The sequence below is a fragment of the Pinus tabuliformis genome, chromosome Q (assembly GCF_031772625.1).
Source record: "Pinus tabuliformis cultivar Carrire ecotype Pingquan chromosome Q, CPIR1, whole genome shotgun sequence".
Lineage (NCBI taxonomy): Eukaryota > Viridiplantae > Streptophyta > Pinopsida > Pinales > Pinaceae > Pinus > Pinus tabuliformis.
In genome coordinates this window covers 1013253659-1013269036 of record NC_142296.1, presented here as the reverse complement: position 1 = coordinate 1013269036, position 15378 = coordinate 1013253659, and the positions used below count along the sequence as shown (strand labels likewise).

At 36.4% G+C, this 15378-nt stretch overlaps 1 protein-coding gene across 1 annotated transcript in view; it reads left to right on the top strand.

The window, feature by feature from the left end:
• Nucleotides 1-10514, top strand: part of LOC149222931 (uncharacterized) — a 37784-nt gene extending 27270 nt beyond the window's left edge. The window contains exons 3-5 of the mRNA XM_089387722.1: nt 5095-5235; nt 5320-6057; nt 6463-10514. Coding sequence (XP_089243848.1) covers nt 5095-5235; nt 5320-6057; nt 6463-10514 — 4931 coding nt within the window. The remainder of the gene's footprint in view (nt 1-5094; nt 5236-5319; nt 6058-6462) is intronic.
• The last annotated feature ends 4864 nt before the right edge of the window (nt 10515-15378 follow it).

Below are 15378 nucleotides of genomic sequence, written 5' to 3'. Positions count from 1 at the left end.
TGGCTCGATATTGAACTTTGATTCTATCTTAAATAGGTACTGTGAATGGTTCATGGAACTCGAATTGAGTTTTTTTTGAGTTATCTCTTAGCTTCATTCTCTAGTTCTTCTCAATCCCCCAATTTTACCTCTAATTGGACCTCCAAGTTGGAACCTTTGTCTTTCTTAATTCCAAGCTTATTTTCTATATCTTCCATGAGAATGTTTATATTATGGTTGATATCTATGGCCTACTCTTCCAACCTTGTGAATTTCTCTTCTGTCAGATCTGAAGGGTTATTAATAGATTCATCGTCCATGGCTAAGGTTTTACAACTTTAAGCTTAACTAATCTTGATCCCTTCAAATTATCCAAAATACCCAAAGAAATATTCTCTAATACCAATATGATCTGTAAACTTCCATGGATATTCCATTAGACAGTTCATCCCAACAAATCTGATAGAAATTTATTGAAATATCAAATCTATGTATGAGGGTTAATTTGTCCTTATATTTTTGGATTATTAAGCATTTTTTCTCTAATTATGCATGTAAAATATAAAAAATCATAAAAAGAGAACAGATGACAACAATTACTCACAAAAAATAATAACACAAGATATGACTTGGGAAACCCATTTGGGAGAAAACTTGGCTAGAAGGTGAGGCTACTATGTTGTCTCATTCTCTTAATGGAAATGGTGTGAATACAAAGGAGTAAGATATGTGGCTAGTGGGATGCTACAAAACAGAAATCCTCTGTTTCTTCCCCCTCTCTACCTGCTCTCAGCTACTCCTCTCAACTATGCAACAAAATGCACTAAAATAGAAGCAAACCCCTTTTCCTCCTAGTGGCCTAATTATAACACAACTTGATAACCAACTAGGGGTTAAATTTGACCCATTCAATCCCTATTATGGGTTACATCTCGAATATTATAGAGTATTCTTCATCATGGTCATGTGGCTATCCCATGTTTCATGAGTAATGGAATAGATTTTGGACTCCAAAAAACTTTAGAAAATGGCTCAAACTTCCTATGGAAGGTTTACAACCCCAATTTACCAAATTGGGACCCACCGATAGAAATACTCCTATGAGCCGATTCCTCCATTTTTTCCACTCTAAAAGCATCAAGGTGGAAGAAAAGTAATATAATGATCCAACTCAGATCAATACAGATAAGTCTTGAATTGAAAAAAGTTCTTATGTTGAAATGTGTGTCTTCCTTGTGGAAGTTGAAAAATATTTATGGAAAAGTTAATGGCTATTTGAAAATGTATATAAAACCTATGTTTAGTTTATTTTATAATGTATGCATTAGATGAAATGCTAATAAGTTTGCAGGTGACCAGCTTGAGAAGACAAGTTCCATTATTGAACAAGTGGGAAAAGAAATGGCATGAAAGATGTTCTTGATATGCAAGAGAAATGATGTTGGTGCACCTGACAAGAAGCACTATGTGGATTACTATACTGAATAAAAATACATCTAAATTGGTGTGTTGTTGAAGAGGACACCTAAGATGATGTAATGTTGTAGAGAATGACCCCTAAAATGGTGTGAACATTGTCTATGGACATGGTTCCTTTAAGGGGGAGGAGATTGTAACACCGTATTTTAATTCCCCATTGATATTGTAATTAATTATTTGAATGGAATGTGCATACATGTAAATGTGAATTGGTTATAGGAACCAAAACAATTGTAATAATATTTTGTAATGTAAAATTCTAAACATTTGATGAAGAGGTATCACCTTTATACAAGCCATGAGAATCCATGAGAGAGGGAAGCCAATAAGAGGGATATGATAGCAAACCTAACCATGGAAATAATCCCTACTAACAAATTAATTGGTTGGGCTAAATATTTTGAATATCCAATATTGTCAACTTTCCCAAGAAAATATCTAATTGGAAGGATGTGGTAGTTGAACTCCTAATTTTGATAATTTTGAAAGTAGTTGGAATGTATGTAACTATCTTATCCAAAGTATAGACGAAGTACCCATCCAAAGACTTATAGGATCCGACCAAAAGATTTGGATTTGACCAAAAAATTGGTAGATCTAACATGAAATTGAGGAGAGAAGAAACATACAAGTGGGGGACAAGGATGAATATTTTGGGTCTCCATGTATGGAGAGCAGAGAAAATTGTTGTGTGGATAAGGGGAAAAAGACACCCATGAATGGGTTATGCAGAGCAAGAAGCTCTAGTGTGAGTGGGAAGGAAGAGCCACAAAGTAATTAAAGAGAGAATCACCCATGGAATTAGGTGCATGGAAGAGATCACTAGATCCCAAATTGAGTGAGAAAACCAAGTGCAAGTGTCCCCAAAACACAAGCTACTATTTAAAGTTGTGCTTTAGGTGCTTGCTGAGTAGGGAATTGAAGCATCGAGAGAAGAGGCGACTGAGGGACTAATGAAATAGAAGGGGCATCTTTGAGTTGTGCAAGAAAGCCGAGAAAACACCTGTGGTTAAGTGTGTCCTTATAGCTCATTGGGGTTTGAAAGGGACTTGCTAGTTTTATGTGGATGAAGGAGAGTGGCCTTCATACTTTCACTAATTGTAGCCTAAGAGAGTATCTTTCTGGGTGATTGCAAGGTAGGGCATTGAGCATTGAGAAAAGGGAGGTCACCAGGGGTTTGGTGAGAAGTGAACGGACCCCATTTTTGCTATGCGAGACAACTAAGAAACAATCCATATTATTTGGGTAGGGTATGGGCTCAGTGGGAATCTAAGGTAACTTACTGAAGTGCATTGATGGAGCGTGGCCTTCATGACTCCATCTTGTAACAAGAGAGAGAGAGAGAGAGAGAGAGAGAGAGAGATTTCCCTCATGGCTTCATGGTCTAGATTGGGGGTGGTAGCTGCAAAGAATATAATAGACATCTGAGTCTATGATTAGGTAAAAGGTGGTTCACCCTTCATCAATTGCACATAACTATGCATCATGAATTGATAAGTGCTTTGTGGAAGTCAATTATGTAATGTAAATTATGTTCAATGGAATAGAAATCATATTAATGAATTGTGTATATTTATGTGCTTGCCTACTAAATTTACACCTTAGTTTATGTGATACATGTTTAATGACATTAATTGGTGATTTTGGTTGTGATGAATGTGAAATATTTATATGCATGCCTAATGAATTTATGGAAGTTTTCATGGTGATGCTTATGTATGGTTATAATAGTCCTTTTGATAAGAAATATGTTATGGATGAGAAGATATGGGGTGTTCACCCCTTAGCCTTTTAAGTAGCCATGATGATTGAATGGTTGTGGATGACACTTAGTGGGTTACAACCGTGGGAATTTTTCCTCCTCCAGATAGGAAAGGTAAGCCTTGGAATACACTACTTATGAATAGAGTGTCTCAATGATGATGAGGACTTAGATGTAAGAATAAATGTCTTGATTTAGTGTGAAGACTCTAAGGAAGGAGTTTTCACAGAACATCTAATATAAGGTGTTAAGGAGTTCGCAAATGAGCTCTCATGAATTGGTAAAGACTATAAAGAAATGGTGAAATTTTCGCAAATGCATATAATGAAGTAAGTAGGAAATTGTGAAATTTTCTAAATATATGTGATTAAAAACTAATTAGTTTCATGAATACTACTTATAGACTATGTCACTGGTTTTTTCATAAAGAAAATTGAAGTATATACCAAATCTTCACTATAAATAAAGCATTAAATGGTTTTCTTTTCCTATTAAGAGTGTGGATATGTTAGGAATAACTACCTCATATATATAATGGACTAAGTCTCAATGCGAGAGAAAAGTGGATTAGATTTGGCTATTAGAATTGTAAGGAAATAGAATGCATTACTTTATAATATACTCTAAAACAACTATTAGTTTATTTATACATTCATATACTAATTATATTCTAAATCTAAACAATAAAGCATGATAGATGCATAAACATGCACATCAATTTAAGCTATATAAAAAAAAGTGAATATGCAAAGATCAAATCATATGCACAAAGATAGTGGACAATAGAAAAGAAGGGAAATAAATGTTGTTTTTTTTTTCTAGGAATCAGTGACACGATAGTTCTTGTACTCGTGTGACACGGGGTCGATACCCGTCGGCTGCCACTATAACCCCAAGGTGCAACCGCCCACCCCCCAAGAACGAAGCACGAGTAAAGCAAGGTTTGAACTTGTGACATGCGCAGTGACGTGAATGCCTTAGCAAAACGTTCACTAGCCAACAAACCAAACCCCAGGGGTAAAAGGGAAATAAATGTTATCAAAACAAAAGGGTCCAATAATCGCTATTCTACCCAACTCTCCAACAATTACATACTTCATGTATGTCAAACTAGTTGAGGAGAGTTACCCAAGATAATAATCAAGAGTCTAGTTAGTTCATTTGTAAAAGTCAATCAATACTTTGATGGTTAATTGATGGTCTCCCACAACTCAAAACATTATTTAATTATTTAAAGTCAACTAATCCTTTCAAAAACAAATAACCTAGAGGGTCCTATGACCAAGATGGATTCATCAAGAGCTACCTACAACATGTATCATATAAATAATGAATTGAAAAATGTGAATAAAAAGAAAGAATATATAAAACTATTGAAATTCTTACACAAGCAAATACCATATATCTAAAGTGAATTTATGAAGTTATTATCTCTTTGATAGAAATTCTCACAACTTTTTAAATAGTGAGAAAACTTATTATAACTTAGATGTGAAATGTGCAGTGGGGACAACTATCACTAACTACTATCCCTAAATGCAAACTAACTCTCACTATTATTCAAAGAATAGCACACTACTTGAAATTATCTGTTAGTGGTCCATAAGAGAGCAGACTTTCAATCTTGCGAGATGCCTTTGGGTCTTAGATCATTAACTTGTTTCCTTACCTTAAAAAAAACCAGTTCTTAACCAAACAAAAAAAATTTAAGAGCATACTCTAGACCCAAAAACACTCACAACCTCTATCTCACATTTTTTCATCCCAATAACTTCCGAGAATTCAATTATTGAAAGGACCTTGTGAGTGCCACCGGTAAAATAAAACGGTTCCTGAGTGACTAACTGAGGGACCACATTTTATGAATAATGCAGGGCTATTCACACGATATTGGGAAGATAGATATAATCCTACTGAAGAGAAAATAATGGAAGCCCCGATATGGGTTAGATTATTTGGGCTACCGGATGAATTTTGGGATCCTGAAATATTGGAAGGAATTGGAAATTCGATTGGTACTTTTGTGAAGGTGGCAGAATCGACGAAAAGGGGAAAATATACTTCTTATGCAAGGATCTGTGTATACATGAATATCTCAGCCCCTTTACCGGAATCTATTGAGCTTGAATATCACGATGAACTTTGGCAACAACCCATTGATTACGAATATATACCGTTTAGGTGCAGACGTTGTCATGTATATGGACATCTTGCAAAGGATTGTCCACAAATTAGAATCGTGGAAGCAGAGACGGATAAGAAGGAGGAAATCAGGACAAGAGAAGGACTGGAAGGAGAAGTAAATGAATTCAAAGAGGTACAGAGGAGAAGGAAACCAAATCCTGGGTCTTCAAAAATGCAATCCCAGGAAGTGAACTCAACACTTGAAAGTAAAAACAAGTTTAATATCCTTCAAACGCCAGCAGAAGAGATTGAAGGAGGAAAACAAGATAAGGAGATTAATGAGAAACTTCCAATGGAACAGGAAAAGGAGATTAATGAGACAGCTCCAATGGAAATCATAAAAGATGGAAAGAGAAAAAGTAGGAGCCCAAGTAGAGAGCCGGAAGGGGAGGAGGGAGTAAGACACGACAATATCACAGAACAATCATTGAAGGGTATGGAGATTGTAAAAGAAGTGGGTACAGAGGAAGAAAAAATAATGAAGAAACTACTAACAGATTGGAAAAAATTGGACGAAAGGTTCATCCCAGAAAAAGAGAAACAGTTGTATAAGGAAACCTTTCAAAGATATAAGGAGAAGAAGGCAGGATTTATAGAAAACAGGGTCGATCAAAGCAATCAGGATTCACAAAGTCTAGAAGGGGATAGTCCAGGTAAGAGTGGAAGGAAAAAAGGAAGGAGAACGTTAAATGAATCAATCCAAGCAGTGGGAGAGACCCTAGTAAATTCAGGAAGGGTGATACCTCTGTCAGAGGTATTTCTACAAAATCCTAAAAAGTTTTAAATGATTGTTACAAGCTGGAATATTAGGGGACTAAATAGTCAAGGGAAACAGAGATATTTGAAGGAAAGAGTGAAGAAAGACAAGCCAAGTATTATGGTAATCCAGGAAACGAAAATGGAAAGTCAATAGATGGCAGAAACCATAAGGAAGCTGAAATTAGGATATGAGGTTATGGCCCTAGATGCAGTAGCGACAGCAGGGGGGCTGGCTATTTTGTGGAACCCGGAAGAGGTAATTTTTGAACACTGGTTTACTTTGCCTAGAATCCTTTCAGGACTGTTTAGATTAGTGGGAATGGGGGAAAGAATCTTGTTTACCGGAGTGTATGGGCCTCATAATTATAGAGAACGGAAAGATTTTTTGAAGAACCTCCACACTATGAGAAGTTTAATTCCGAACACCCCGTGGATGATAGGAGGGGATTTTAATATGATCAGGAATTTAGGAGAAAAGAGAGGGGGAATAAGGAGAGAGGATTTGAATATGGAGGAATTCAACGATATGATTAGGGACCTGAGGTTAGTAGATATTCATACAACGAATGGGGTACATACCTGGAACAATAGACGAGGAGGACAGAACCAAATTGCGTCCAGACTGGATAGATTTCTGCTCTCGGAGAAAATTTTGAATCGTGATGTGTTTATTGAAGCTCAAATCCTCCCTAGCCTTGGTTCTGATCACTGGCCCATTCGGCTAGAGATTGATATCAAGCAGGTCAAAGGGAAGAAACCCTTTAGATTTGAATCTTTTTGGCTTAGAGACCCACAATTTATAGAGAAAGTGGAAGATTGGTGGAATCAATGCACTATCAGGGGCAAAGGGAAAATGCATACTATACAATTGAAGCTCAAGGAAATTAAACAAAGAATCAAAGATTGGAATAGGAAAGAATTTGGTAACATTATGGAGGCAAAGCAGAAATTAGAGGGAGAAATGGAGGACATCCAACAAAAAATAATATTGGAGGGAAGGGACGAAGAGAAGAGTAGGGAGGAAGGGCGAATTATCAGTCAGTTAGAGGAGAGAAGAAAACAAGAGGAGATTTTGTGGAGACAGAAGTCAAGGGTATGCTGGTTAAGGGAAGGCAAACGAAATACAAAATTCTTCCATCAAGCTATGATCCAACATAGACAGAGGAATATAATTTTTTCAATTAAGAATGCAGAAGGAGAAAGAGTGATAGAACAGGTGGATATTGAAAAGACTCTAGTTGACTACTTTAAGGGGATTCTAACGGAAAATCAAAGCGATAGAGGGGAAGCCATTACTAATATCTGCAGGGAGATACCAAGAATAGTAACAGAGGACCAAAATAAGGCACTAATACGGGTAGTAACCTTGGAAGAATTAGAAGAAGTAGTGATGAATATGAGTAAGAACAAGGCTCCAGGTCCGGATGGGTATACAGTGGAATTCTTCCAGGCAAGCTGGCACTTTATAGGCAAAGAGATATTGGAGGCGGTGGAAGAATCAAGAATAAGACAGCGAATATGGCCAGGTATTAACTCAACTTTTTTGACCTTGATTCCTAAAAGTAATACTTCGGAAGAACCACAGGGCTTTAGACCCATAGCCTTGTGTAATGTTATCTATAAGATTATATCCACCCTGATTGCGAAAAGGCTGAAACCTATCCTACCCAATTTAATTGCGCCTGAACAGACTGGTTTTGTGGAAGGTAGGCAAATCTTGGATGGTATAGTGGTCTCTCAGGAAGTGATACATTCTCTAAAGGTGAGGAAAAAGAAAGGGATGCTTATGAAGTTGGATTTGTCTAAGGCCTATGATCGATTGAACTGGAATTATCTCAGCGAGGTTTTGGGAGCTTTTGGATTTGAGAACAGGTGGATAGCATGGATAACCAGCATGATCTCTACTCCGAATTTCTCAATTTTGGTCAATGGTATTCCTACAGATACGTTTAATGCCACCAGGGGCATTAGGCAGGGGGACCCAATTTCTCCGTTCTTATTCATCTTGGCTATGGAAGGATTAAGTAGAAAGCTTAAAAAAGAAGTAAGCGAAAGAAGAATCAAAGGCATTAGGTTGTGGGGGAATAATCTAATCATCACACATCAACAGTTTGTTGATGATCTGATGCTATTTGGAGAAGCGTCGCTTAGAGAGGTGAGAAGTTTCAAGAATGTCTTAGAAGTTTTTATGAACGCTTCAGGTATGGCGATCAATAATGATAAATCTTGTACTTTTATATTTAATTCACCTGAAGCTGTCAAAGCTCATTTAACCAGAGTTCTAGGCTTTAGACAGGGAGAGTTACCGACTAAATATTTGGGCATTCAACTGGATATAAACTCACACCGCATAAAGAATTGGCAGAGCTTGTTGGAAAAGATCAGAAAACGATTAGCTAGTTGGTCGTTCAGATTGCTGAATTTAGCAAGTCGAGTTATCCTTTTAAAATCGGTATTATTATCTATTCCCATATATCCCCTGTCCATTATGGCTGCTCCCAAAGGCGTTTTCTCTAAACTGAGGGAAATATTTGGAAAATTTCTTTGGGGGGGACCTCAGCAACAGAAAAAATGGACTCTAGTTTCATGGAAGAATGTAATCAAGAGGAAAGAGGAAGGAGGCCTGGGAGTAAGAGATCCGGAAATCATAAATAAGGTTTTAGGGGCGAAATTATGGTGGAGATGGGTACAGGGGGGAACTGATGTGTGGAAAAGAATATGGAACCAAAAATATGATATGCCAGGTACAATTGAAGGGCGTCTAAGAATAGAAGAAACTCCACGAGGATCACAAATATGGGATTTAGCAAGAAATAATAAGGATATAGTTAGGAACCTAGCATTCTGGGAAATTCGTGAAGGTAGTTCAGCAAGATTTTGGGAGGAAGGATGGCAGCAGCGTGATAAGCTGAATAGGAACCAACATCTTCATGATGTCCAAGCAACAGCGCAAAGAGCAGGAATGGAATATGTGAGTGATTATTGGAGAAGAGAAGCATTAAATGATATATGGAGAGTCTGGAAAAGGCCGCAGGAATGGGATGATAGTATCAGTCCGGAGACTGGGCAAGTGTATATCAGTGCAATAGAATCGAGGAAAATTAAGATCAGAGAAGGTAAAGATATCCTTAGATGGGGTAAAGCGATGAAGGGGATGTTTACAGTCAAAGAAGCATATTACTGGGAAACGAAAGAGGAAAGGGAAGATGAACCAATGGACTGGAAAAAGATTTGGGAAGGAAAATGGTGGCCAAAAGTAACATATTTTGCATGGTTGGTATGTAGAGGACGGATCCTGACTTGGGACAATATTCAGAAACGAGGAATGAATGGACCAACAAGATGTTACTTGTGTAGTAAAGAGATAGAGAATCAGGAGCACCTACTGAATCGATGTATATATACCCAGAGTCTATGGGAAGAACTTAGGGTACTCTTTGGTAAATCAAATAGGGATCCAGCTAGCCTTAGGAATACTCTACTTCAATGGGGAAAGGGGAATTTTCAAAGTAAAGTTGTAAGGAGGCTATGGAATTTGGCAGCTGGTTTTGTAATCTGGGAGGTTTGGAAAGAGCGAAATCGAAGACTCTTTAGAGACAAAAGCTGCCAAGAATCAAGAATTTGGGATGAAATATGTAGGTCGATAAAAGAAACGGTTTTGTCTGAAGCCTGGGACGAAGATGATTGGAAGCTGAACCCGGAGGAACAGCGAATAGTTTCAAAATTGAATATTGACTATACGATGATCTACCCCAATATAGACAGGAGAAATAGATATTGTATGCAAAGTCCAAATCATTTTAGAATTCCAGGGGATAGACGGATCAAATTGAATTTCGATGGGGCATCGAAGGGTAACCCTGGACAAGCAGGTTGGGGGGGCATTTTCAGAGATAATAGAGGTATTACACGGTGGGTGTATGCTGAATGGGGAGGGGAAATGACGAACAACGAAGCAGAATTATGGGCAGTATATAATGGACTTCGAATTGCAGTTCGAAACGGATATAGGAATCTTGAAATTGAAGGAGATTCCCAGATAACGATAGATATGTTAAGGAAATTATGGGATGGCAAAAGATGGGATCATGTGGCGAAGAGTTGGCGGACAGCAGCGATTATACAAGACATAGAAGGGTTGCTGAGAACGATAGAATATACAATGATCAATCATGTTTTGAGGAATGGTAATCGAGCAGCCGATTTATTAGCCAACTGGGGAAGTGAAGCGCCGAACAGGGTAATTGATGGTAGCTGGCTATCATTTCAGGATGATCCAAGGTGGAACGCATTACAAACTATACTACGACAGGATCATGATGAAGCGACTGCATCAGAAAGGAATGATTAGTCGCCTCCTGATTATGGATAGGAGGGGAAAAGACAGGACAATTAATGTTGGACTAGGGCGTATGAAGAAGCGAGTGGATGGAATTAAAGTCAGGGACGGCGAGTTTAATCAAACCATGGGAGGAATGATCATCCCAAGGAGGAAAGTGGGTAAGGTTTCGAGGACGAGAGGTGGCTGCGTCAGAGAGACAGCGTACGTCTCACATCATGACCCAGTAAATGAGACGCGTATTAATGAAGAGGACAGGCGGAAACGAAGTTTCAAGAAGAAAAGGTGGCCGAGCAGGGATTCATTACTGTTTGCATGCGATCGAACGGAGAAAAGGAAGAAACCAAGAGTGAATTGCAGCAAAGAGAGGAGGAGAGTTACGAATTTCCAGCAGACGAAGACAAGCAGCATGGCCGTCAACCAAGACCAGGGAGAAGGCCGATGGACGCGAAGCAAGGGGGCGAATTTAGACAAGAAAGGAAAGAGTCTTGCAGAGGAAACCTTACAGAGGATTTATCTTGACATCCCGGACGAGTCGGAGGAAGAGTTTGATATACGAGACTACTTTGCAGATGAGGAGCCGCGTCGGGCAACAGGTGGGAAAGTAGGTAAGTGGAAGCAGAACAACAATGAAACGGAAGAAAGCAAAGATAAGAATGAGGGTCAGGAAGATGATGACGAGGGAGCGGGTGGAAGACGCGGAAGGAGCAGAGGAATGTGAGGACGTGGGAACCAGAGGGGAAGAGGGAGGACTGGTGGATGCATAGGTAGAGGGACCAGGGCCCAAAGATCTGAATTTGAGGAAGGATCAGCTAGTGAGGTCAGAGGCAGGAAAAGAGGAAAGAGAGATATGAGGAAAAAATTGCAAGAGGCAGAGGAAGCATATCTTCATGAAACAAACCAGAACATCAGAAGAATTATTGACCACTTAGAGGAAGAGGCCATGCAGGAAATTTCAGACCCTGAAATGGAGGATTGGGAGCGGTTTATCCCTGACCCGGGCACACAAGAGGAAGAATGTCTTTGTACAAGCAGTCATTACATGTTTATTGGGGAATGAAGAGATTATTGGCCAAAGCTATGGAACAGGTGGCCTTGGAGATGGTGGAATTGGCTCAAGGATTCCCCACCCTCAAAAGGGAGCTGAAGAATATCCAGGTTACTCTTCTTATGCAAGACAGAAAGATGGACAAGATTCTGCAGATGTTTAAAGCGAGTGGAATGGAGATCAAGGCAGAGAGCGGACCCAAGCCAGATACAATGAATCAGTAGGATATGGAATTGCTGCAAGGAGGTTTTTATCTATTTCTTTTTGTTTTTTGTAATCTTGGATGGTAATGCTTCAAAGAAAAAACAGTTTGATTGTCGAAACAATAGCTGGGTTTTTTGCATGGTTAGATAGACTGGTTATATACTTTTTGTGGATGGCTGTTAAAAACCTTCGATGGTCACCCGGTTTCCCTTAAGGGCGGGTTGAGACCTGCCTATGTATGTAGTATCTTTTATTTTCAGTAATAGAATACCGCCTCAGTTTACAAAAAAAAAAACTGATTAGACGCAGGCAGCAAAAGGAAGAGGGGGTCTTTGGGCAGAGACTCTGCATCACTGACTGCTACAGCTTGGAGAGAGCTGTGAACTTTGATAATAATACATTATTGTCATGTCATTTCAAATTGGATTTTCATGATAAAATTTGTTGGACTTCTGCCTTCACTTGTCAATATATTGTCGTAATTGTTTGGTTTATTAGACTTTCTGCCTTCACTTGTTTGATTTATGTGTTTGGCGTGGTTAGTTCATTTGTTTATTAAAAAGGCTATTATAAAAATAACTAAGATTTTTTAAATTTTGAAATGGTATTAAAAAAAAAAAAAAGTAATAGAGGCAATTTGTTTAAAATATCCACCAAAAATTTTACATAAAATTTAAAACACTCAACTACTTAATATACTTGACTTCTACGGACTTACGTCATACCTGAATAAATTCTTGAACGATATCAAGTTCGGTGATATAGAATGCCAGGAAAAGTAATATTTTCTCCATAAAATGTTGATTAACTGTAAATATCAGCAAAATAAATTTTTACAGTAGGACCCGTTCATGTTATGGTCTTAATACCATCCAATATATTCATTATAAAAAGAGTTTCCATTATATAACCTACTGGTGCCATGATGTAGCTGGTTAAATCCGGGCAACACCACTTCTGCTCTTTGAAGTTTTTTTTTTCATGTAGTAGGATGTCTAGCAACTAGCTTCCTTTTCATTCATTTAATGAATTTGTATATAGTTTTTTCATTTAAGTTTTTTATTTTCATGTAGTAGGATGTCTAGCAACTAGCTTCCTTTTCATTCATTTAATGAATTTCTATATAGTTTTTTCATTTGTCTTCATGTAGTAGGATGCCTAGCAACCAGCTTCTTTTTCATTCATTTAATGAATTTGTTTACAGTTTTTTCATTTATTTAATGAATTTGTGACTTCATGTAGTAGGATGTCTAGCAACTAGCTTCTTTTTCATTCATTTAAGAAATTTTTATATGTTTTTTCATTCATTTAATGAATTTGCATATAGTTTTTTCATTTATTTAATGAATTTGTGTATAGTTTCACAGGACCAAAATACTTGACAACGGATTCATTTTTGTCTTCATGTAGTAGGATGCCTAGCAACTAACTTCCTTTTCATTCATTCATTTAATGAATTTGTATATAGTTTCACAGAACCAAAATACTTGACAATATATTCCTTAACATTTTTGTCTTCATATAGTAGGATGTCTAGCAACTAACTTCCTTTTCATTCATTTAATGAATTTGTATATAGTTTTTTCATTCATTCATTTAATAAATTTTTATATAGTTTCACAGAACCAAAATACTTGACAATAGATTCATTTTTGTCTTCATGTAGTAGGATGCCTAGCAACTAACTTCCTATTTATTCATTCATTTAATGAATTTGTATATAGTTTCACAACACCAAAATACTTGATAATAGATTCTCTAACATTTTTGTCTTCATGTAGTAGGATGTCTAGCAACTAACTTCCTTTTCATTCATTTAATGAATTTGTATATAGTTTTTTCATTCATTCATTTAATAAATTTGTATGTAGTTTCACAGAACCAAAATACTTGACAATAGATTCATTTTTGTCTTCATGTAGTAGGATTCCTAGCAACTAACTTCCTTTTCATTCATTCATTTAATGAATTTGTATATAGTTTCACAGAACCAAAATAATTGACAATAGATTCTTTAAAAAACTTCTGCTTTTTACTTTTTGTCTTCATGCAGTAGGATGCCTAGCAACTAACTTCTTTTTCATTCATTCATTTAATGTATTTGTATATAGTTTCATAGAACCAAAATACTTGGCAATAGAATCTTCAACCTTTGTTGGATTGAAGTGAGTATATATTTCATGAAGTTTTCCTACACACTTTTTTTTGTCTTCATGTAGTAGGATGCCTAGCAACTAACTTCCTTTTCATTCATTCATTTAATGAATTTGTATATAGTTTTTCATTCATTCATTTAATAAATTTGTATGTAGTTTCACAGAACCAAAATACTTGACAATAGATTCATTTTTGTCTTCATATAGTAGGATTCCTAGCAACTAACTTCCTTTTCATTCATTCATTTAATGAATTTGTATATAGTTTCACAGAATCAAAATTCTTGACAATAGATTTTTTTAAAAACTTCTGCTTTTTACTTTTTGTCTTCATGCAGTAGGATGCCTAGCAACTAACTTCTTTTTCATTCATTCATTTAATGAATTTGTATATAGTTTCATAGAACCAAAATACTTGACAATAGAATCTTCAACCTTTGTTGGATTGAAGTGAGTATATATTTCATGAAGTTTTCCTACACACTTTTTTTTTTGTCTTCATGTAGTAGGATGCCTAGCAACTAACTTCCTTTTCATTCATTCATTTAATGAATTTGTATATAGTTTTTTCATTCATTCATTTAATAAATTTGTATGTAGTTTCACAGAACCAAAATACTTGACAATAGATTCTTTAAAAAACTTATGATTTTTACTTTTTGTCTTCATGCAGTAGGATGCCTAGTAACTAACTTCTTTTTCATTCATTCATTTAATGAATTTGTATATAGTTTCATAGAACCAAAATACTTGACAATAGAATCTTCAACCTTTGTTGGATTGAAGTGAGCATATACTTCATGAAGTTTTCCTACACACTTTTTTTTTGTCTTCATGTAGTAGGATGCCTAGCAAATAACTTCCTTTTCATTCATTCATTTAATGAATTTTTATATAGTTTCACAAAACCAATTTATTTGGCAATAGATTCTTCAACCTTTGTTGGATTGAAGTGAGCACATATTTCATGAAGTTTTCCTACACCAAACTATGTGACAACAAAATCCTCATATTTTTTTAATCCCTTCCTTTCTTGTTCACTTGTTTTAGCCATATGGCAATGGTGTCGCCTAACATAATACTTGATTGGTTGAACTTATTTTAGCCATGTGGAAATAATTCCACATAACATAATACTTGACTATTTGAAGGTGAGTATGTTTGTTTATTCAGTATTTTCCCTCTTTTGTGCGAATATTGTGTAGGTGCATGTGTGTGAAACAACAATGGCATATACATATATTATAGAATTTTGGAATAGCTTTTACAATTAGAAAATCTCATTAATTTTCTCTTTGATTGTCCCTTTTCCGTTCTCTTAGTTTTCACTCTATGGATGAATAAAATTGCATACATCATATTTTAAAGAAGTTTATGTTAATTTACAACTATACTTGTCTATCATTAATTTCTAGATCAATTCTTGATTTCCATTTTAATATATTTATTAGTTGTCAAGACCTCAGAT